At 49.0% G+C, this 23,177-nt stretch overlaps 2 protein-coding genes across 7 annotated transcripts in view; one reads left to right on the forward strand and one right to left on the reverse strand.

The window, feature by feature from the left end:
• Positions 1–19,970, reverse strand: part of KLHL22 (kelch like family member 22) — a 44,442-nt gene extending 24,472 nt beyond the window's left edge. The window contains exons 1-3 of one of the 4 annotated variants that reach the window (XM_045887163.3): positions 14,035–14,119; positions 11,908–12,015; positions 8,260–8,525 (exon numbers count right to left, since the gene is read on the reverse strand). In XM_045887163.3, coding sequence (XP_045743119.1) covers positions 8,260–8,486 — 227 coding nt within the window. In that variant the 5' untranslated portion in view covers positions 8,487–8,525; positions 11,908–12,015; positions 14,035–14,119. Of the gene's footprint in view, positions 1–6,148; positions 6,290–8,259; positions 8,526–11,907; positions 12,016–14,034; positions 14,130–19,838 lie in introns of those variants that run through there. The other 3 variants (XM_064578043.1, XM_045887164.3, XM_045887165.3) reach the window with 3 other exon arrangements.
• Positions 19,971–20,198: 228 nt separating this feature from the next.
• MED15 (mediator complex subunit 15) overlaps positions 20,199–23,177 on the forward strand; it is a 63,457-nt gene continuing 60,478 nt past the window's right edge. The window contains exon 1 of one of the 3 annotated variants that reach the window (XM_064578041.1): positions 20,199–20,377. In XM_064578041.1, coding sequence (XP_064434111.1) covers positions 20,310–20,377 — 68 coding nt within the window. In that variant the 5' untranslated portion in view covers positions 20,199–20,309. The remainder of the gene's footprint in view (positions 20,378–23,177) is intronic. The other 2 variants (XM_064578040.1, XM_045887167.3) reach the window with 2 other exon arrangements.

The following is a 23,177-nucleotide window of genomic DNA, read 5'->3' on the forward strand; positions in this document are numbered from 1 at the left end:
CAGTCTGTGGCTTGCAATGCTAATGGTTGCCACTCTCATGACATCATAGGTGACAGCAACAGTGGTGTAGCGGAATGCCCAGCTAGTTAAGAACTACAAAGGAGGGGCACCTGGGTGGCTCAGTCGTTAAGCGTCTGCCTTCGGCTCAGGTCATAATCCCAGGGTCCTGGGATCGAGCCCCATACTGGGCTCTTTGCTCAGCAGGAAGCCTGCTTCTCCCTCTCCCACTCCCCTGCTTGTGTTCCCTCTCTTGCTGTGTCTCTGTCAAATAAATAAATAAAATCTTTAAAAAAAAAAAGAACTAGAAAGGAAAATATTTCAATAAAGGATCATTTGACAACAACAACAAATCATTCCACCTGGTTTATTTTGGTACAACGTGAGGCAAGGGGCAACTTTGTTTTTCGAGAGGGCCACCCCATCATCATCTTCCGCCACTTGGGATGCCATCTTTATCACACACCAAGTTCCTGGCAGGCTGGTGTCTGTTCAAAGTCACTACTTTCCCAATAATGTTGCCACATCTCAGGTTCCAGGAGCAGTCTGGATTACTACAGCTCCGTAACACATATGACCGCAGGGGAGGGCCAGTCTCCTTTTATTACCTTCTCAATAATTTCCTGGCCACCGCTTGCTTTTGTAAATTTGGACTTTAGAATCAGTTTGTGTAATCCCCCACCCCCCATAAAGTCTCTTGGTATTTTTATTGGGGATGCATTACACACATAGACTGATGGGAGAGCGAGCGAGCTAGCATCCTTGTGATGAACACGATGGGCTCTTCTATCTCACAAGCCAGCCTCTGGGTCTCTGTGGAGATCTTGCAGGTCACCTGCTCAGAGACCTGGCACCTGCATGCTACATTTATTCCTAGACATTCTACTCCACCCACACCCCCTCAGGGTGCTTTCCTGTGCTCTGTGGTACACTGACTCACTCTTTGGGGTGTCCATGCAATGTGTGGACCGTAACTGGATCCTGAATGGAGAGGGGAAGAAGGAAGGAGACAGATAACATTTTGGGGACAATTAGGAAAATTTGACTATGGACTCAGTATCAGGTAAAATTATGGAAGGACTATAAGTGTTCTTAGATTTATAATGTTACTACAGATATAGTAGAGAAGGCTCTTACTCTTGGAAGTACACTGAAGTATTTCCAGATAAACTGTTATATCCACAACTTATTCTGAAGTGAATATGGAAAATGCTAACCGATGAATCTAGGTGAAGGGCATGGCTGTTCACTGTACTGATCTTCCAGCTTTTCTATAGGACTGACATCTTTTTTTTTTTAAAGATTTTATCTATTTATTTGAGAGGGAGAGAGAGAGCAAGAGCACAAGAGCAGGGAGAGGGACAAGCAGGCTCACCACTGGGCAGGGAGCCCAACACGGGACTCAATCCCAGGACCCTGGGATCATGACCTGAGCTGAAGGCAAATGCTCAACCACCTGACCCACCCAGGTGTCCCTGACATCTTTCTTTCTTTCTTTCTTTTCTTTTTTTTTTTTTTTAAAGATTTTATTTATTTATTTGACAGAGACATAGCGAGAGAGGGAACACAAGCAGGGGGAGTGGGAGAGGGAGAAGCAGGCCTCCCACGGAGCAGGGAGCCCGATGCGGGGCTCGATCCCAGGACCCTGGGACCATGACCCGAGCCGAAGGCAGACGCTTAACGACTGAGCCACCCAGGCGCCCCCCTGACATCTTTCAAAGTAAGAGTTCGGGAGGGAAAAAAAGGTTGAAAGAAAAATAAAATATACATCCACTCCTTTTGTTTTTGTTGTTTTTAACCAAAAATGGATGCCTAATTCTTTATCATAGCCTTACTACTTTTCTGTAACACTGAAATTATGACAAAATAAAAACTTAAAAGGGGAAGAACTTTTAAAATGATGTCCTGGGGTGCCTGAGGGGCACAGGTAATTAAGCATCCAACTCTTGGTTCCAGCTCAGGTTGTGATCTCAGGGTCGTGAGATCAAGCCCCGTGTCAGGCTCTTTGCTCAGCGTGGAATCTGCTTGAGATTCTCTCTCCCTCTCCCTCTACCCCCCACCCCCGTGCACGTGCTCGCTCTCTAAAATAAATAAATCTTTAAAAAAAAAAAGAATAAAATGATGTCCATACCTCAAAACCATTAGGATTACCACTACCCAAAAAACCCAGAAAATAATACATGTCGGTGAGAATAGAGAGATAATGGAACCCTTGTGCACTGCTTGTGGGAATGTAAAATGGTGGCAGCTACTGTGGTAAACAGTATGGACGTTCCTCAATTCAATACAGAATTAACATATAACCCAGCAATTCCACTTCTGGGTATATACCCAGCAGAACTGAAAACAGGGTCTCAAGAAGTTATTTGTACATCCACATTCATAGCAGCATTATTCACAATAGCCAAGAGGCGGACACAATGCAAGTGTCCCTCCACAGATGAATGGATTAACAAAATGTGGTCTATTCACACAGTGGGATATTGTTCAGGCTTAAAGAGGAAGGGAATTCTGACACATGCTACAACATGGATGAATCTTGATGACATGTTAAGCGAAAGAAACCAGTCACAAAGGACAAATATGTATGATTTCACTTATAAAAGGTTCCTAGAGTAGTCAAAATCATAGAAACAGAAAGTGGAATGGTGGTTACCAGGGGCCGAAAGGAGGGGTATAGAGAGCTGTTGTTTAATGGATACAGAGTTTCAGTTTTGCAAGATGAGAAAGTCCTGGAGACCCCTTCCACAACAGCATGAATACACTTAACACTACTCAGCTGTACACTTTAAAATGGTTAAGATGGGGGGCATCTGGGTGGCTCAGTCGTTAAGCGTCTGCCTTCGGCTCAGGTCATGGTCCCAGGGTCCTGGGATCCAGCCCCGCATCCAGCTCCCTGCTTGGCGGGGGGCCTGCTTCTCCCTCTCCCACTCCCTCTGCTTGTGTTCCCTCTCTCACTGTCTCTCTCTGTGTCAAATAAATAAATAAAAATCTTTTTTTTTTTTTTAAGATTTTATTTATTTATTTGAGAGAGAGAGAACGAGAGACAGAGAGCAGGAGAGGGAGGAGGGTCACAGGGAGGAGAAGCAGACTCCCCGCCGAGCAGGGAGCCCGATGTGGGACTCAATCCCGGGACTCCAGGATCATGACCTGAGCCGAAGGCAGACGCTTAACCATCTGAGCCACCCAGGCACCCCAATAAATAAAAATCTTAAAAAAAAAAAAAAAGTTAAGACGGTAAGTCTTATCATGTGCTGAAAAATCACAGCAGGGCACCGACAGAGTAAGTGGGGGGCATGAACAGCACAGAACACTGCAGAATGAGGGCCGCCTCTGCTGCTAGGATATCATAACCAGATGTCCAATGAGCGCCCTCAGATGTACAATGGGAAACATTCCCTATGTCAGCTTGTTCAGGCCCCCAATCCCTGGTCCAAACCCTGGAGTCCAAGTATGTTTCAGAATTCAAGAGATTTCAGGGGCGCCTGGGTGGCTCAGTCGTTGAGCGTCTGCCTTCGGCTCAGGTCATGATCCCAGGGTCCTGGGATCGAGTCCCGCATCGGGCTCCCTGCTCTGCGGGAAGCCTGCTTCTCCCTCTCCCACTCCCCCTGCTTGTGTTCCCTCTCTCGCTGTGTCTCTGTCAAATAAATAAAATCTTAAAAAAAAAAAAAAAAAGAATTCAAGAGATTTCAACTGGAGAAACACTGCACCCATGCCATGTATGATGTCACACTCCTGCAGGGTCTGGGTCAGTACCTCACATCCAAACTCCTTAGTATTTCCAAAGCAAAATGTAAAAGACATATACTAAGTAGGATAAAAATAAAATTAGCCTCACATCAGTTTAGGGCAGGTTTTGTAGTTTAATAGATTTGGACCAAAATTTAAAAAACAAAAACTCGTGGAAAAAATGGCAATGCGGGAGAACCCAGCTTTCCCCATTCCCCCCACAAAATTAATGACTGGACAGCTATCAACTAACAAAAACAGCTCTGGGAGACTCCCTGAATACACCTTAGAAGTTTCAACAACACAGTGGAACAAAAAAACAAAACAACTTTCAAATTGCAGGGCTTTGGGGGTTTCAGAATTCTGGACTAGTATTTGCAAAAAGAAACTGTGTATGGATAAGAGGAACTTTTAAAAATAGTTACCATGGTTGGGGGGGGTGAGGTGGGGAGATGATGTGGGAGGGCAGGGGTAAACTGGTGCCTTTAACTTTTTTTCACCAATTCAAAAAGTATTTTAGGGATGCCTGGGTGGCTCAGTCGTTGAGAGTCTGCCTCCGGCTCAGGTCATGATGCCAGGGTCCCAGGATTGAGTCCCGCATTGGGCTCCCTGCCTGCTTCTCCCTCTGCCTGACACTCCCCCTGCTTATGCACATGCACGCGTGCTCTCTCAAAAATAAAAAAATAAAATCGTTTTTAAAAAAAGTATTTTAGCTGCAGGAATGGATGCTGATATCTGTAAAAGGTCCCCTTTGAGTGAATAACATGGAACGAAGCCCCCCTGGGCTAGGGTCTGCTGCTTTGCAATACATTAGGGACAGGGATGGTAGTGCTGAGGAGCTCTGGACTGAGGTCTCACTGAAGGCTCCACACTGTCATTCACAAATGAGCTGCAATTTTCTTGTATCTTGGCTATCTGTCCAATTTTGATACCAGTGTTATGTAACTCTCTTTAAAAAATGTGAAAACTCCCAGGGGCGCCTGGATGGCTCAGTTGGCTAAGTGTCTGACTCTTTTTTTTTTTTAAGATTTTATTTATTTGACAGAGAGAGACACAGAGAGAGAGGGAACACAAGCAGGCGGAGTGGGAGAGGGAGAAGCAGGCTTCCCGTGGAGCAGGGAGCCCATTGGCGGGACTTGATCCCAGGACCCTGGGATCATGACCCGAGCTGAAGGCAGACACTTAACGACTGAGCCACCCAGGCCCCCCAAGTGTCCGACTCTTGATTTCAGCTCAGGATCTTGGGGTCGTGGAATCAAGTCCCCATTGGGCTCGGTGCTCAGCATGGAGTCTGCCTGTCCCTCTCCCTCTGCTCCCCCACCACAACTCATGCTTTCTCTCTCTCGCTTGCTCAATAAATAAATAAATAAATAAATAAATAAATAAATAAATAAATAAATAAAATCTTTAAAAAAATTTTTTAGAGGGACGCCTGGGTGTCAGTCAGTTAAGGGTCTGCCTTCGGCTCAGGTCATGATCCCAGGGCCCTGAGATCAAGCCCTGCATTGGGCTCCCTGCTCAGTGGGGAGCCTGCTTCTCCCTTTCCTTCCGCCACCCCCTGGCTTGTACTGTCAAATAAATAAATAACATCTTTAAAAAAATTTTTTTTTGGAGACTTCCTTTCTCTTTCTCTGCTCTGAAAGTTTAAAGGGCATCAGAGTCTGTGTCATAAAAGGCACAACTCCCCAGGACATGTCTGGGCTTCATGTTTTTGTGGAGAATATAACTTTCTTTTTCAGGGGTGAAGTTCTGTCCACATATACTTTCTACAAAATCATCAATTTTATCCAAATTTTCAAAATCACAGGCATTGAGTTGAGTATAGTTGACTATCTTATAATTCACAGTATGAGAACTGAGGGAGAGATGTATGATCCAGGGAGGCCACATGCAGGACAGAACGCTTGTGCCTGACACACAGGGGTGGGGAGCACAGGAACCAGCACAGAAGTAGACAGGGCAAAGCAGGAGGGGGCCACGGGAGCCAAAAGATTAGTACAGTGGACAGTTATTACCACAAGTCAAAAAAACAAGACCCAAGATGCACGGTTTAGTCAATCCCTAAACCTTGCACAGAGTATACACCAAAGGAGGATTCCTGCAGGGGGTGTCTCCCAAGACAAGGGTGATCCAGGGCCATGCAGCTCTCTGTCCCCGAGGGGTCAGCAGCCTCCTGAAGGGAGGAGCCAGCCCTGAGAGCCAGAGGCTGGGAAAGGGTGCAGGACAAATAGAGAAAGCTCCCCAGAGGAAGAGGCACCTCAGCTGGGCCCAGAAGATAACACTGCGGGGCAGGAAAGGCAGAGAAGGGCAGCACTGCTGAGTAACAGCAAAAGTCAAGGCAAGAAAGCCTGGCCATGTCTGCCCTAGGCCACCACCGGTCATGCTCTCTATAAACTCCTTCTGGAGAATAGGAGGTACTTACACCATGAAGAAATATTTCACTTGACAGTTCCTAAAACCAAAAAATGAGAACTGGGGCACCTGACTGGCTCAGTCAGTGGAGTGTGCGACTCTCGATCTCTGGGTCATGAGTTCAAGCCTCACGCTGGGAATAGAGATTACTCTAAAAAACAAAAAAACAGGGGCACCTGGGTGGCTCAGTAGGTTAAGCATCTGACTCTTGGTTTTGGCTCAGGTCATGATCTCGCAGTCATGGGATCGAGCCCCAAGTCAGGCTCTATGCTGAGTGCAGAGTCTGCTTCAGATTCTCTCTCCTTTCCCCTCTGCCCCTCCCCTCCCACTCCCACTCCTACCCCCGCCACACACTCCCTCTCTCTCTCTCAAATAAATAAAACCTTTAAAACAAAACAAAATGAAAACAAAAACTGAGAACTATAACTAATACTTGAAGATGAAACAATGAAACAGAATCAGAGCTGGAATGGGAATCAGGTGGCTGGGGCTGGGGCTCCTCCTCTCACCAGGATACAACGAGGGTAGTGGCACCAATTCTTCCCAATGTGCCAATGGCTGGGATGGGGTCATGAAGGAGGCCACAGAAACCCTAAGGGACCAAGAATCCATGGGCGGGGGGGGTGGGGGGGAAGGAGGAAGGTCAGAGGCTTAGGCCCTCAAGATGAGAGAGTGAGGGGCACCTGGGTGGCTCAGTCGGTTGAACATCTGATTTCTACTAGGGTCATGATCTCAGACTGGGGGCGAGCGGGGCTCTGCACTCAGCGGGGAGTCTACTCGTCCCTTTGCCTGCTCATGTGCGTGTGTGCTCGCTCTCTGTCAAACAAATAAATAAATACAATCTTAACCAAAAAAAAAAAAGATGAGAAGGAAGATGGCCAGGGAACGGGCACAAAAGGCACAACTTCCCACATCACATGGCTGTGTGGACAATGTGTATACACAACTGACCACTTGGCCTTGGCCTCAGCACCCACAGGGACCCGAAGCCTGATGACCAGGCTCATGTGGGCTTCTAGTTAGCATTATAAGAACACCACTGGGGGATGGAGGGGACACTGAAAGTTTAAGGCATAAAGTGCCAATATCTTAAAAAAGGTGTGTATATGTCTTTGTGCGTGAAGAGAAAGCAAATACAGTAAAATGTAACAACTGGTATTCAGGTGTACATAATATATATATATTTTAAAGATTTATTTATTTGAGAGAGAGAGAGCACATGAGAGGGGGGAGAGTCAGAGGGAGAAGCAGGCTCCCCGCCGAGCAGGGAGCCGGATGTGGGACTCGATCCCGGGACTCCAGGATCATGACCTGAGCCGAAGGCAGTCGCTTAACCAACTGAGCCACCCAGGCGCCCCCAGGTGTACGTAATATTATTCTTTCAACTTTCCACAGATCTGAAATTTCTCAAAATGAAATGTTGGGGAAACCAGAGTAAACGGAAACAAAATCTGTTTTATACCAAGATATAGAAAATTCATTTTATAAAATGCAAGAGGACAAGTAAAGTCAAGCGTGTTGTCTTTTAAGAAACAGGAAAAAAGGTGGGAGCCTGGCTGGCTCAGAAGAGCATGCCACTCTTAATCTCAGGGCTGTGAATTCCAGCCCCACCCACACTGGCTAGAGATTACCTGGGAAAAAAAAAAAAAAAAAGGAAAAAGAGAACATGTCCCAGAAGAGTTGAAAGAAAAACAGATTCAGGGGTGCATGGGTGGCTCAGTCAGTTAAGTGTCTGCCTTCGACTCAGGTCGTGATCCCAGGGTCCTGGGATCTACCGCCATCAGGCTTCTTGCTCAGCAGGGAGTCTGCTCCTCCCTCTCCCTCTGCCCCTCCCCTGGCTTGTGCTCTGCTCTCTCTCGCTCACTCTCCCTCTCAAATAAATAAAATCTTAAAAAAAAAAAAAAAAAAAAGTAGAAAGAAAAACAGATTCCAAGACCCCTCTGTCCCACTCAGTGTTGGTGAGTCACTGTAACAAGCAGTGGGAGCTCGGGGAGAGCAGAGGACTTGGCAGCTTCTGACTGGTTCGTCCCACCGGGTCACTGTGGGTGCCAACACAAACACCTAGTGGAGCCAGGATTACCTGTGCTACTTTACTTGCGAGAACATGTGAATGTAACTCACCTGAAGTAATCACAGGACGCAGCCAGCAGGATTCGATGGGCCTCAATGTGTCTCCCCTCCACCACCAGGACAACATCAAAGAGGATGCCACTGTCCCGGAGAGCCAGCAGCCCCCGGAGCAAGGCCTGCGAGTGCTGTGCACTCCGGTAGGTGTTGTTGACACAATGCGGGTGTGAGGGCTGCACAGGAAACTTGCACAGCTGGGTGAACTCCTGCTCCTCCGCCATCCTGACCACCACACCAGACCTCACCTCTGCGGCTGTCAGCTGAAGACAGAGGGGACAGGGAATAAGCCAGGGAAGCAACACCGCACAGTGCACAGACTGGCCCAGTGGCACCTGCTGCCCGTGGCACTTGTTCCTCCCACCAGCTCACCTGGGCTTCCCCTGTGGGCTTTAAACCCACGAATTCCCTCTCCCCTCCCACTGCTTCTATAGACTTGGGGCCTCCTTCCTGAAGACCTGTGTCCCTTCAACTCCAGAATTCTTCATTAAATTTTATCTCCTTCAACATCTCTGGGAAACAGAAGGGTTCCGCAGACAGACTGACCTCGGTTGGGGCCCCAAGCCTACCAGGGACTCACCACATGACCAACCTGAGTCTCAGGTTCCTCAAATGAAAAGGGAAATAAAAGCACCCTGCCTCTTGGGGAAATCTAAAATTGGTAAACGATAAATATAAAGCACAGACCAGGTTCTCAAGAGCTCTTCCTCTCTCCCATTGAGAGAAAACAAAACTGGGGCACCTGGCTGGCTTAGTTGGTAGAGCATGCAACTCTTAATCTCCAGGTTGTGAGTTCGAGCCCCATATTGGCAGTAGAGTTTGCTTCAAAAAAAAGAGAAAGGGGTACCCGGGTGGCTAAGTCGGTCTTCGGCTCAGGTCATGATCCCAGGGTCCTGGGATGAGTCACGCATTGGGCTCACTGTTCAGTAGGGAGTCTGCTTCTCCCTATACCCTCCCCCCATGCTCGTGATCTCTTTCTCTCATGCTCTCTCAAATAAATAAAATCTTTTTAAAAAAAGAGGGGCGCATGGGTGGCTCAGTCAGTTGAGCACCTGCCTGTGGCTCAGGTCATGATCCCAGGGTCCTGGGATTGAGCCCTGCATCGGGCTCCGGCTCAGCAGGGAGCCTGCTTCTCCCTCTCCCTCTACCACTCCCCCTGCTTGTGCTCTCTCTCTGTCTCTGTCAAATAAATAAATAAATAAAATCTTTTTAATAAAAAATAAAAAAGAGAGAGAGAAAGTACAAAACTGGGTTCCCTCACACAGGAATGGATGCATAAAAATGACAACAGACTTGAGTGCTGGCCAGGATACCCAGGGGAGGGTCCAGGACCTGTCTTCTTTTACCAAGATTCTGAGAGTCAAGCACAGTAATCTGAACTAGAGCTGGTGCATTCAAGATCATCTGCAGCATGTTTTTAGTTCAAGGTTACTTTGTAATAATTGAGTATGTTCAAAACATGCACAGTGATTTGGGTTGAAGCCTCAGAAACCCAATCAGTCAAACAAACCTACCTCAAACACACTTTGGCCGTGCATTCTGAGTCAGGGGCAGCCAGTCCTGCCCTGCACTCTGGGGCTGAGCTAAGCACTCTAGCCCCAGCACTGCCACCCAGCCAGCAAGTGGGAGCTCAGGGGTCACCTGCCACACTGCCTGTGGCCACTACGGCCATTCCAATATCCCCTCCCCCAAATTAGTTTCTTCTCCAATTCCCTGTACTGTATCTTTAAGAGAAAAAAAAAATGAAAGGAGCACCTGGCTAACTCAAGTCAGTAGAGCCTGGGACTCCTAATCTCAGGATTTTGAGTTCAAGCCCCATGTTGGGTGTGGAGACTACTTAAAATTTTAAAAAAGCGGGGGTGGGGGGTGGAGAAAAAGAAAAATAGATTCTACTATAAAACTTGCCAAACTGCGGTCCCTGGGTGGCTCAGATGGTTAAGCATCTGACTCTTGATCTCAGCTCAGATCTTGATCTCAGGGTTCAGAGTTCAAGCCCTGCACTGGGTTCCACGCTGGGCATGGCGCCTACTTAAACAAATGAACAAACAAAAAAACCTTGCCGAAATGAAGAGGCCTCTGTCCTCACTACTACAGCTCTGGAACACACCTGATTGCTTTGGACTCTCCGCTACTTCCCATCCAACATGCCCCATTCCCCTCTGTGCTGGTCCCTCAGTGTGCCTCCTGGATTTGGAACCTTCACCCACCTACCCACTGCTTCCTCCGCACCCTGGACTGGCTCACACACAGACAGGCCGGGCAAGGGGTAGCCCCCATTAACCACCTCTCTTGACTTGAAACTCTGCCCCAAGCAATGCTCTCTTTTCTGATCCCTTCAGCCAACACACCCTGCCCCAGCCCACCCCTCTTTCCCAAGAATCTACCCTATATTCCCAAATGCACCTCCAGCTCGATGCCTAATCCAGCCAACAGTGGGGAGGGCCCCACTGGTCTAGTTTTCTTATTCATACAGCCACAAGTTCCACATCGGAAACCTCATGGTTTCAATGATCTCTTTTCTTTTTATACCTGCATCTATCAGGTCCTCTAGTTCTGATTCCTTCTCTCCTATTTCAGATGCCCATCCACTTATTCCTCCATGGCCACCACTCTGGGTCACCACAACAATGACACTCCCAAATGGTTTCCTTCCTCCTGTCCCATCCTCTCCATCTCCCCGGCTCAGGCCACTGGTGATCCCCAAATGCCCAGTGAGTATACCACCTGACTTCTCAAGCACTGGCTCCCTACTACCTTCTGCTTAGGTCTCCCCATGATCTGGCTCAAAATGCTCCTTTCCCATATACCCTGTCACTAGCCCTTAGATCAAAAGGGACACCTGTCATCCTCTAAACACCATCAGACTCCCACCTAGACCTGTCTCTTTATAACCCCATATTGGTCAAGGTCTAGTTCGATCTCTTCTCCCTCTGTCACTGTATCAAGAACAAAACAGGCATGCTCCATCACTGAAGCTGTTCTATCTACCCACCAGCTAGGGCTTTATCTCACCCACATTGCAAAACTCCATGACTGTTGGTACCACTTGTAACCACGTGACTCTGAGCACTTAGCTCATTATCTCCAAGTCTAAGCTTCCTCCTCAGTACCGTGACCACCAGGGAGTCAAGAAGGCCTCCTTCCCTAAGGGTGGCAGCGGGGACTGACTGCTCCAACAGACATCAACCCCACGTCAGAACTTCTCTGCCCCTTTGAGAAGGGATCCATGGCAGCTACACTTACTACGGAGTACAGAATACAGTAGAAGACTGCCTCCTTGGGCAAGCAAAGCACATTTACCAAGCACAATTTAAGGAACTAAGCTAGGTGCTGAGGGCAGTGTGAAGAAAACAAACCAATTCCCTGCTCTGTAGGAGCATAGCTCAGAGTGCAACACATTCAAGACCACACAACACAGCCTTGTTCATAAAGCAAGCATTGGCCACGACCAGTATGTCCATCCTCAGAGGAATGGATGCTGCAACACAGTGAGCCAACAGAATACTAGACAACAGTTAAAATGGGCAAACTAGAACTCAAGCTATAGTCATCAACGTGGAGAAATCTCAAAGCCACGCAAAGGAAAAAAAAGCACACTGCAGAATACACATAATACAAAAAGTTTGAAATCACACAACAAAATACCGTCCAATTTTGCTTGTAGATAGGCGTTACAGTAGAACATACATAGGCACATTAAAGGAATTCAGGATCATGATTTTCTCCAGGAAGGAAAAAGGGAATGTTTTATTTCTTTAAAACAAACAAACAAACAAAAAAAACAAAGAAGACAAAACATTAGGATCTGATAGGGAGAGGTAGTAACTTTTCTGTTAGTATGAAATATTTAAAAACTAAATTCTCAAACTTATTTTTTAATATGTTCACATTCAAATTCAAAAGGCACAGAAAGGTATGTTATGAAACTTAAATTTTCCTCCCACTTATGCCCCAACCAGATCCTCTCCCAGAAGAAAACTACAATTCTACCTTCCCTAGTAGGGGACATCTACAGATTCAAAGGCAAATCTGGAAATCTACACCGTTTCCCCCCTTCATTAACTTCTGCATATGAAAACTTAATATCCCTCCCACAGTCCATTGTATGGATAACCGCATGTTATTTAACCAACCCTTTTCAGAGAGACATCTAGGTTTCCTCCAATTGTTTGCTTTTGCAAAGTTACACATTGAAAATCATTTTGATATGCCACATATGCAGCAGTTATCTGAGGAAAAAATCTAGATACATAACTGCTGGATCATTCAAATTTTAATGTTTATTTGTCATTTGAATGCATATTGCCAAATTGCCCTCCATAGAGGTTATACTAATTGATTCTCCCACCAGCAAAGTATGAGAACCTGGTTCCAACCACCATCTAGCCCACCAATAGCGTTTCTTTTTACTCTTTGTTGACTTAGATGAAAAACAGCATTTCACAGTGCAACTACGTTTTGGTAATTAACAAAATTTCAAAAAATAAAAAATTAAGTCAAATGCAACACTTCTTTTGTGATTCTTTCCCATGAATGTTCTTGGAAGCTCACTTGGTGGCACCTTCTTTCTCCTATTCATTTTACAGGGATTACTCTATCATGAAGTCTTTCCCTAGATTAAGTTCCTTCCAGCTCCGTAACATCTCTGATTCGACTCATCACAAGCAAGGCCCCTCGACTCTGTGCTGTTTGTTCAAAGCTTTTGAGGGGAGCAGGAAGGAAGATTTATGTCCCAAGTAGGTACAAACTGAAGGACGTAAAATGATTTTTTATGAACTCATGGATGTCAGCGTCAAAAGTATTTTTGAAGAATTTTCAACTCAACACCATTTACTGAGCAGGCACCCCTCAGTCCTCTGAAGCGCCCCAAAACATTGTCTGCCTTCAATGAACCCCAATCCTTGGCAGCATGAAGCAAGGTCTGCAACAAAGGGATAAGGGACAGTTGGGAAGAGGAGAGGAGGGAGTAGGTACTAATCTCCAGAATGGGGAGCCATCATAGGAGTGCCAACTCGGATGCGCTCTGGAATGAGTCTTCCAGAAAGCTGAGTTGGGGCATCTTGGTGCACCAAACCTGCAGCCAGGCCCGGCCTCAGGGAGGCCTGGCGCGAAAAGGTCCCCAGGCATAAGGCGATGACGACCCATCGACTCCGGCCCGCGCAAGATTGGAAGTAGTCAGAACCCGCGGCCAACGCTTCGGGACCCAGGACCCGGAGATTTTGCAATGACAGCGCGATCCCCGGCTTCTTTTTGGAAACCGCGCGAGCTGGCGAGGCTGGACTTCCTCGGCTGCAGCCCGCGGGCCCCCGACCCCCGGCCCCGGTGAGCCTGCTGAGTAAACTGAGGCTTGCAGGCCGAGGTCCAAGGTCACACCAGGTGGTGGCAGTCCGGCCCCGCCCCACCCGCCTGTTGCAGGACCCGCCCGCGCACAGTACCGAGGGTCGCGGCCGGGAAGGCCGCGCTCAGAGCCGCCGCGGGCGACAGGCCAGCCCAAGGGCTAGGAGGCCGGCGGATCCCGCAGCGGTGTGGAGGTCCGGGTCTCCGCTAGCGCCAGCTCCCCGCCCAGCCGCGCCCCCGCCGCGCCCCCGCCGCGCCCCCGCCACGTCAGGCCGCGGGACTCGCCTCAGGCCTCCACTCCCGCGCCTCCGGCCCGCGCCCGCCCCTGCGTCCCCGCGCCCCCCAGGGCTGCTCGCCCGGGCCCCGCTGCCGCCGGCCGCCCGCCACCCGCGCTCGCTGCCACCCGGCCCACCGGGCCCGCGCCTGGCAGCTCACCTGGTGCCGCCGCAAGCTGAGGCCGCACTCGCCAGAGGCGGGGGCGGGGCGGGCGGCCGGCCGCGGGGGGAGGGGGGCGGGCCTCGGCGAGTCATGTGACCGCGCCGCGCAGGCGCCAGCCCGGTGTAGACGGAGGCCGGGGGACGTCTCGCTGGGGTGCTGGGGGAGGGGCGCCGAGCTCTGGCGGGAGGAGGGGCGCCGCCCGAGGCAGCTTTTCCGCGGGCGTAGCTCTGGTCTTAGCTTAGCGGAGCAGAGCTCGAGCTGCCTGGGTGACCGTGCCTCTCTACACCTAGCGTAGCTCCTGGCACCGGGCGGGGCTGAACGAATGAATAAGTGAATAAATGAAGCAGGGCCTTTTGGGAAGGGTCGCGCCCTGTAAATCTATTTTCTCCGTCCTTCTCTCGTTTCCTCTCTCTTTCATTCTCTCACTTTTTCGTTCCTTCGCTCACTCATTTTCTCCCTTTTCTCCTTTATTCCTTTACTCCTCATTACGTCTTTTACTCATTCCCTCATTTCATTCCCTCTCGCTCATTCCCTCCCTCCCTCGCGGTCCCATTAGTTCACAGTGCTTCTGCTGATCGCCTGCCCTCTGCTGGATGTTGGGGAGAAGAGATAAACTGCCTGTGTGAACAGGTGTTACCCCGTTTACTGAGATTCTGAAGTAAATCCAATTCCCAGCCCAAAGGGCTGGACCCAGCAGTCCGCCAGGAAGCTCTTGGTATTCATTTTTCTAGCCTCACCTGCAAGAGGATCTTGTCCTCCGAGGCTCATTTGTAATTGCCGTGTCCAGCCGGAGGTTCCAGCCAGCAGAGCCTCTTGATAAAGTCGGGATATCCTACACTGTTGTTTATTAAGAGGCGTTATGAAGTGTGGGGGAAGGATGTGGCTAGGGATGGCTCATGGTTTAAAAAGGTGTACGGGAATGAGGAAGAAAGTAAATGAAACAGAAGCACTGTCCTGGCTGATTCCAGAGTCCAGACAAGGGCCAGGAGAGTAGGACCAGACTCCAGGACCAGGGGTTCCCAGCGGGAATGGGCTTCTGGGAAGACTCTGGAGGAGGTAACCCCCTAGCTACATAACAGGTGAGAACTTTTGGGGAATGGGAAAAGCATTCCAGGAAGGGGAGTGTCAGTAAAGGCATGGAGATGAGATCCTGCAAAGTGAGTAGTCCGGAGGCCACCAGAAGTTTCTGAGTCTGAAGAGAACACTGGAAAGTAGACCCTACCTCTGGACGTACAGGTGGATGTGGCCCTGAGGGCAGCCTTCCGCCAGGCCTGGCAGATGCCAAGATGGGTTGCAGACTGGACTAGAGGGTGGGAGGAGGCTGAGTATGGGGACAGCAGTGAAGCTATAGCCTCAGGTGGGGACGGAGTGGGGACAGGGAGGTGCTGGCTGGAAACCTGGGAAGGAGGCAAGTTCCCCACTACACATGAGTGATGGGTGAAGAAGAGTGAGCCCAAGAGATGGTGGGGAACAATGAGGTTACCCTCGTCACAAGGAGATTGGAGGAAGAGAAAGTTTGGGGGAAGACAAGGCTCACTTTGGCCCCAGGCAGGGTAAAGAGACTGCAGTTGTCCAGCTAAGGACCTTTTAGGCTTGAGGTAAAGTCGTGGACATATCATACACTTTAGCCAGAGGTGATGCACTGAACCAGAACAAGTATAAGGAAAAGGAGAGTGAGTTGAGGACAGAGCACAAGGTGCACTGGTGTTCCAGGGGACACCCAGAGAGCAGGAACCCATAGACGAGACAGGGGAGGAGTAATCTCAAAGGTCCAATGGCGCTAGATGTGAGGGTGGCTCCAGAGGGGAGAGGAGGCAAAGCCCCTGGATCTGCTACAGGGAGGCCTTTCCTTGGAGTGGCAGAGCCAGCCTGCAGTGCCTGAGGTATGAAAGGAGGCAAGGCCAGGAAGACTGCCAGGTCTGGCCTCTGAGATGAGGACAGATGGGACCACAGCTTAAGAGGAGAGACTGAAGAAAGCACCTTCAGGGTATTGAAAGGAGCTGGAGGGTGAAGAGGATGAGGATGAGTGAAGGGGATAAGGGCAGGAGCAAGGTGGGGTGCTGGCCAGGACTGAGAGGACAGGACATTCCCCAGTGTTCAGAGCTAGAGGTAGCATCATCTCAAAATATACCCAGATCAAGTCAGCAGCTTTCCCACTGGAAAATTCTAGAGGAGGAGAGTGGCAAGATAAGAGGAGGCCCCAGAAGGTATGGTGTGCAGGATCATCTGGTGTCCTCCCATGGATGTGTTTGCTGTCTAGGAGATCTTGCCTTCCCTGAGCGTACAAACTTCTGTCCGCTCCTTTAGGGCTATATTTCCAGAACCTAGAACAGAGCTACCACTCAATAGGTTCTAAGTAAATAAAAGTGGAGGGGATTGGAGAGAAATAAGAAGCTGAGAGACTGGTTAAAGAACTGATAGAGATAATGGAAGACTTTCCAAGCTTCAACCCAATGGAAGATATTTCAAAGGAAAAGCCAAACACACTTGTCTGCTACACAATTTGATCACAGACATCCTAAAAAAAAAAAAAAATTGAGGAAATGTTTGCAACAAACTCGAGAGCAGGGGCGCCTGGGTGGCTCAGTCATTAAGCGTCTGCCTTCAGCTCAGGTCATGATCCCAGGGTCCTTGGATCGAGCCCCACATCGGGTTCCCTGCTCAGCAGGAAGCCTGCTTCTCCCTCTCCCACTCCCCCTGCTTGTGTTCCCTCTCTCGCTGTGTCACTCTGTCAAATAAATAAATAAAATCTTTAAAAAAAAAAAAAAAAACAACTCGAGAGCAAGTGGCAAATAGTATATAAAAAATTCACACAAGGGGTGCCTGGGTGGCTCAGCTGGTTAAGCATCTGCCTTCGGCTCAGGTCATGATCTTGGGGGCCTGGAATCGAGTCCCGCATCAGGCTTCCCTGCTCAGTAGGAAGTCTGCTTCTCCCTCTCCCTGTGCCCCTCCTCCCTGCTTGTGTTCTTTCTCTCTCTCTCAAATAAATAAACAAAACCTTTTAAAAAATTCATACAAAACAATTCCGATAGGTGGAAATGTACACGAATAGATAATACTCAAAAGAGAATAAACAAATCATTTAATACCTGAGAGAATCATCAACATCAGTGAAAGTAAAAAAAAGCAAATGATACAATATATCAGTGAATATTTTTACAACATATATAACAGACAAAAAATTATTATCCAGAATATATAAAGAACTTCTAAAAACCAATAGTCAACCAACTAAATACCTGGTAAAAGATATTTACTAGAAACTCACAGAAAAAGAAGTCCCAGTGGATATAAACAAAGGAAGTCAAGTTCAATCTCATTAATCATCTGGAAATGCAAAAAATACACCACATTTTCATACATTGTTAAAGGAAAAATCATTCTGAGACCTGTAAAAACAGGAAGGAAGACTTCAGGAAGACTATTGCAACAGGGGTATGTCAATAGGGAGAGAGATCAGGCTGAACCCTGAATACAACAAAGACATATTGGGGATTTATAGCTAAAGAGCCTACTAACAATAGACATCAGGGAAGGAGGATTCTTGCTAAACTGTCCTAACGGGCTTATCAGAGCTGGGGGATGAAGAACCTGACTAGATATCAAAGGTGGGGGAATGCTCCCTGAACTGATTTAGTAGAATTCTTTGTTAAGACTGAGTTAGACAGGCCAACGTTGAGGCCTAGTTAAGAAGAGGGCTCAGAGGAGCCCGACTAAAGTTTGGTCAAGGAGCGAGCCTTTGTCAACATCCACACGGCAAATATAAATAAGATGAGATCCAGTGTTGGTTGGTGAGGGTGGGAATGTACATACATTGCTGATGAGAAAGTAAATCAGAACAGCTAATTTGGAGCATACAGTGTTTTCAAAATATATCTGCAAATTCTTTGACTCTCCTCCCTTCAAAAGGTAAAGCCCAATCCTCCTCCCCTTGAATGTGGGCTGGACTTAGTGACTGTGCCTTCTAAGGGATAGAATGGGGCGGAAGAAAAAGCCTGTGGTTTTCAAGGCCAGGTCATAAAAGGTGTTGCAGCTTCAGTCTTGCTCAGTCTGCATGACTTGCATGTCATGAAGACATGCAAGCAGCCCTAAGGAGAGGCCTCCATGGAACTGAGATGGCTGTCAAAGCCAGTACAGATTTGCCAGCCAAGCATGAGCTGCACTGGAGGCAGATCCTCCAGTCTCGGCCAGGCCATAGCCTTCTGAAGTCCCACATCTGCCTGGAACCTCAGGAGACACTGAGCCATGACCTGGCTAAACCTCCTCTGAATTCCTGACCCATAAAAACTGTGAAAGATAAAAAATGTTGATTATGTCGTTTTAAGCTGCTTGGCTGTGGAGTAATCTGAATCTAAATAACAAAATGCATTTGAAACCCATATATAATATAGGATACACTGCAGTCACAGCACTGGAAAGGTATTTAGAAAAGTATTTAGATGTCAACCTAAAAATGGGCAAGCTGGCTCAGTCAGTAGAGCATATGACTCTTGCTCTCGTGGTCATGAGTTCAAGCCCTATGTTGGGTGTGAAGCCCACTTAAAAAAAAAAAGTTTAAAATGTGCAAGAGAGGGGCCACCTGGGTGGGTCAGTCAGTTAAGCGGCTGCCTTTGGCTCAGGTCATGATCCCAAGGTCCTAGGATCCAGCCCCCTCATTGGGCTCCCTGCTGAGCAGGGAGCCTGCTTCTCCCTCTCCGTCTGCCTGCCGCTCCCCCGGCTTGTGCTCTCTCTGTCAAATAAATAAAAAATCTTTTAAAAAATGTGCAAGAGAGTGGTGATGATTGTACAATCTTATGATATGTGAATAATACTAAGAAACAGTGAATTGTATACTGTAAAAAGGTGAATTATAGCTCCTTTTTTTTTTTTAATGTGCAAGAGGGATATAGATAGGGTGATCAATCATGCCAGTTGGCCTGGGATTCCAGGGGGTTGCGGGGATGCAGGACTTCCAGAGCTAAAACCCAAGAGTCCTAGGGAAACTAGAACAAGTTGATCATCCTAAATACAGAGTTTTTAAAAATTATTTTAATTTTTTAAAATTATTTTTAGGAGAATGAACAAAAAAGTTTGAAGATGTGAAAAGCTCTCCTATCAACACAAGACCTGAAACCCTGTGGACAAGAGGGGCCCCTCTGGGGAACCTGCTCACATTCTCTCTCCCTGTGCTCCACCTCACCCCACGCCAAGCTCCTGCCTGAGACACAGAGACAAGGGGTGTACACAGCCTAGCCTGGGCCTGGCACTTAACAGGCATCAGTAGGTGCCAGTTCACACTCTCTTAGGCCCATGTTAGTGATTGCCCACTTGGCACTTGTGGACCATTTGGACTTAGGATTTTTGCCACCTACCCCCCATCCCAAACCCCGGAGGTGCAGACAAGGGCCACATAGATTCCATCTTGCAGAACTCTTATCCTCCTAAAATTATTCTCAGGCTCCCCCACCCCCTTGCATTCCACCTCCAGCTCTCTTGCCTCCACCCAACAAGTTTGTGTGCCATTGGCCTCCAACAAGGACCTGAACTATGTTCAGACAGGACATGGCTGTTGGGCCAAGCAAGATTGCCCACGTCCAGAATTTAATAAATGTGGCTTAGGCTCCTTATATCACCACCCCCTACAAAATACAGTGGGATCTGAGATTCCAAAAGTCTAACAGAGAAAAGCAGTGAGGAAAGTCTATCTGGTCACACTTTGGATGTGGCACTGTAAGGTAGTGGCAGGAAAGCAGAGCCTGGATCATGTTGACACTGTACCCTGCCCACAGTAGGTGCTGAGAAATAGTTGATAAATAAACAACCTCTCCATGGCATCCGCTGTAGATCGCTAGCAGCTTGGCCGAAGGGTGCAGATCTCGCGGAGTTGGTGAGGCCAGCACACAGTAGGGTCACACGAAATTGGGGTGGCCAGCGTGGGTCAGCTGTGGGCAGTATATCAGGAGTACTATGCAGCCATGGCTCTCCCACACCCGTTCTGGTCAGCCCGGAGCATCTGGAGTCCCCGTCCCGCGCGACATCCGCGCTGGGAGCAGAGCCAGGGGCTTGGGGTACGCGGGAGGGGGGCCGCCGAGAAGTCTCCCCGTGCGTCCCGGAAACTACATTTCCCACAGGCCCGTGCGCGCGACTCCATTTCCCACAATTCCCGCTCGGCTTCCGGCGCGGCGGAGGCGCCTCCGACGGCTTCCGGGTTCGGGCCTGGCGCTGCGGTAGAGGCGGCGGCGGCAGCGGCGGCGGCTCAGCGGGACGCGGGTGGTGGGAGCGGAGGGACCGGCATGGACGTTTCGGGGCAGGAGACCGACTGGCGGAGCGCCGCCTTCCGGCAGAAGTTGGTCAGTCAAATGTGAGTAGGGGCCGGGTTAGAGGGCGAAATCTCCGGACCTTCCCCCCTCAGCCCTCCCGCTCGGAGGGCGAGGCCCGGGTCAGACTCGCGGGAGATCCAGGGCGGCCGGACCCACTAGGGCCTGGGGGCGCCGAGAGGGCGAAGGCTCCCGGGACGCGCGTGAGTCCCAGGGCGCGGCTGAGCCCTCGGCTGTCCCTTCCGTTCTTGGCTGATACTGACTGTTCATTAGCTTTCCCGGGGCCGAACTCTGCAAACCAGCGAGCCCTGGCTTATGAGTCATCGTCCTGAGCTTTCTCATTCGTCATTTGTGTGCTTTGGTTGCAGACTTTCCCCTGCTTTGAATCACACTGAATTCGAAAAAGGAAAGGGGCAGCCCGTGTTGGCTTTAGCAGCAGATCTGGGTGTTTTGTGATTCGTCTTTAAGAAAAGCGCATCAGAGTGAAAGAAAGAGATTGGAGGGGGGTGGATGGAAGATGAGGTTGGGAGGCTAGGTACTTGGGGCTGTGGGCGGTGGGGGATGGAGAATCCACGGGTATCCTGCCTCCGCCCCCCAGTACCGCCCCAGTGTGGATTTTGCGAAGGGTGGCAGGAAGAGGCTGTCAGGAAGCGACCGTCGGTTGGGAGGAGGGAGTGAAGAGCTGGGGTTAATACCTCTTCCCCACAGTTTCAGCTGCTGAACCCCTCAATGCAGGGGCTGCCAGTGCGCTCTAGGCTGCATCTAGTGGAACTCCAGCTCCTCACCACCCACTGCTTGTTTCATTTAACAGTCTTTTACTGAGCTTACTGATGTTGTGCTAGCCGCAAATTTGCCTGAGACAGCCCCTGCCCCCAGGGAATGCGCTACCATAAAGGAGCAGTTACAATACAGTCTTTCTCCTAGAAAAAACTGACAGTTCGCTGGAGCAGGGCAGAAGGAGCTTTCTGGAGTAGGTGGCGAATAGATTGAGCCCTAAAAAGACAAGTAGGAGGGTGAAAGGCCATCATTCCAAGCTGAGTAGTAGGGAAGTGTGAACTCTCGCTGCATTGGAGGACATTGCTATAGGCTGAGTTCTGGGGATTGAGGAGAAAGGAGGTTCAGGAGATGGTAATGGAATGAGGGTGAGCAGGTGCTGACATGTTAGTGGTGGGAGTGCTGTGCTAAGGAGTTGAGCTTGTATTTGGCATGTTGCCTGCTTTGAGGTAGTGAAATGCCAGAGTTGGGAAGATTCCCGGAGTCCTTGGAGATGGATCAAGAACAGAGGAGAGAGGCCAGTTAGGCCATTATGAGTTTTGAACTCTTGGAGTTTGGGGACCTGTCATTTTTCATCCCTGTGTTCCTATTGCTAGATCACTGCCTGTCACATTGCTCCATAAAATGGTTGTGGAATGACCTAGTCGGCAAGAGATTATAAAGGCCTGCACTAGACAGTGGTGGAAACTGAAAGAGGAAGACCATTCCAGAGAAAGGGGAGAGCAAGCATAGACAGTCCTTGATGACTAAACTGGATGCAGGGGGTGGAGCGCAGCAGCATGGAAGGAAGGAAGTGGGACGGAATGCCGGCCGGGAAGCCTCTTAGTACAGTGGAAGGTGTGGGGTCTGTAGAGTTAGTGGCTCTGGGCACTGCTATGGAATAGTCTGGGGACAATTCTGCAGATATTGCAGAACCAGTGAACATTGTGTTGGGTTTTGGGGGGGGGTGTTGATCCCCTGGAGTTGTCTGGAGATGAAATTTTTTTTTTAAATATTTTATTTATTTGAGAGAGCGAGAGAACGAGCACAAGCAGGCAGAGGGAGAGGGAGAAGCAGGCTCCCCGCTGAGCAGAGAGCCTGACACAGGGCTGGATCCCAGGACCCCGGGATCATGACCTGAGCAGAAGGCAGACGCCCAACCAACTGAGCCCCTATAGAGGAAATCTTGAGGGTTGGCCCACTTCAGGGCTCAGCAAGAAAAGCCCTCAGGGCAAAGATTCTTCTTTGGGTTTTGGGAGACCAAAGAACCAGAAAGATGAGTTGCCATCAGAGGAAATTGGGGAGGGTGGGGGAGAGTCAGAGGGCAGGGGGGCAATTGAAGAGTCTCTGGGTGTCAAGGACTGACTGGATACTTCATAATTCAATTTCCTTCTGCTTCTAGGCAAGCTGGATTCTTTCCTTTATTTGCCAGATTGCTGCTTGTGTATTCGTTTTTCTCTTGCTGCCATAACAAATGACCACAAATGTAGTGGCTTAAAACAACACATTTATTACCTGGCAGTTTCTGTAGGTGCAAGGTCTAGGTGGACTCAGCTGAGTCTTCTGCTTAGGATCCTACAGGACTGAAATCAAGATGTTGGTTAGGTGTGCATTTCTTCCTAGAGGCTCTGTGGTAGAATTTGCTTTCAAGCCCATTCAGGCGGTTGGCCAAATTCAGTCCATGCAGTTGTAGGACTGAGGTGTTCTTGTACCTTACTATTTGTCAGCCAGTGGTCAGTCTTTGTTCCTAGAGGAGGTCTGCATTCGGGTCATACTTTATGTGGCCCCCTCCATCAGGGGTGGGTTCTTCGGCTGCATCTTTTTTACTTCAGCCAAGAAAATTCTCTAGTAAAGACTCAGGTTAGATTGGGTCCACTCAGATAATCCAGGATGATGTTCTTATCTTAAAGTCTATAACTTTTATTTCATCTGGAAAGTCCCTTCTGCCATATAAACATAGCATGTGCCCAGGTTCCTGGGATTAGGGCATGGACATCTTTGGGGAGCCCTTCTGCTACCCCTGCTGGGAGAAGCAGTTTCAGAGGTTGTCTGCCTGACATGATGTGGTGTTCTCAGTTCTCAGATTTGTCT

The sequence above is a fragment of the Mirounga angustirostris genome, unplaced genomic scaffold, assembly GCF_029215605.1.
Source record: "Mirounga angustirostris isolate CCGP_5_RB_7025 unplaced genomic scaffold, mMirAng1.0.hap1 SCAF_14, whole genome shotgun sequence".
Lineage (NCBI taxonomy): Eukaryota > Metazoa > Chordata > Mammalia > Carnivora > Phocidae > Mirounga > Mirounga angustirostris.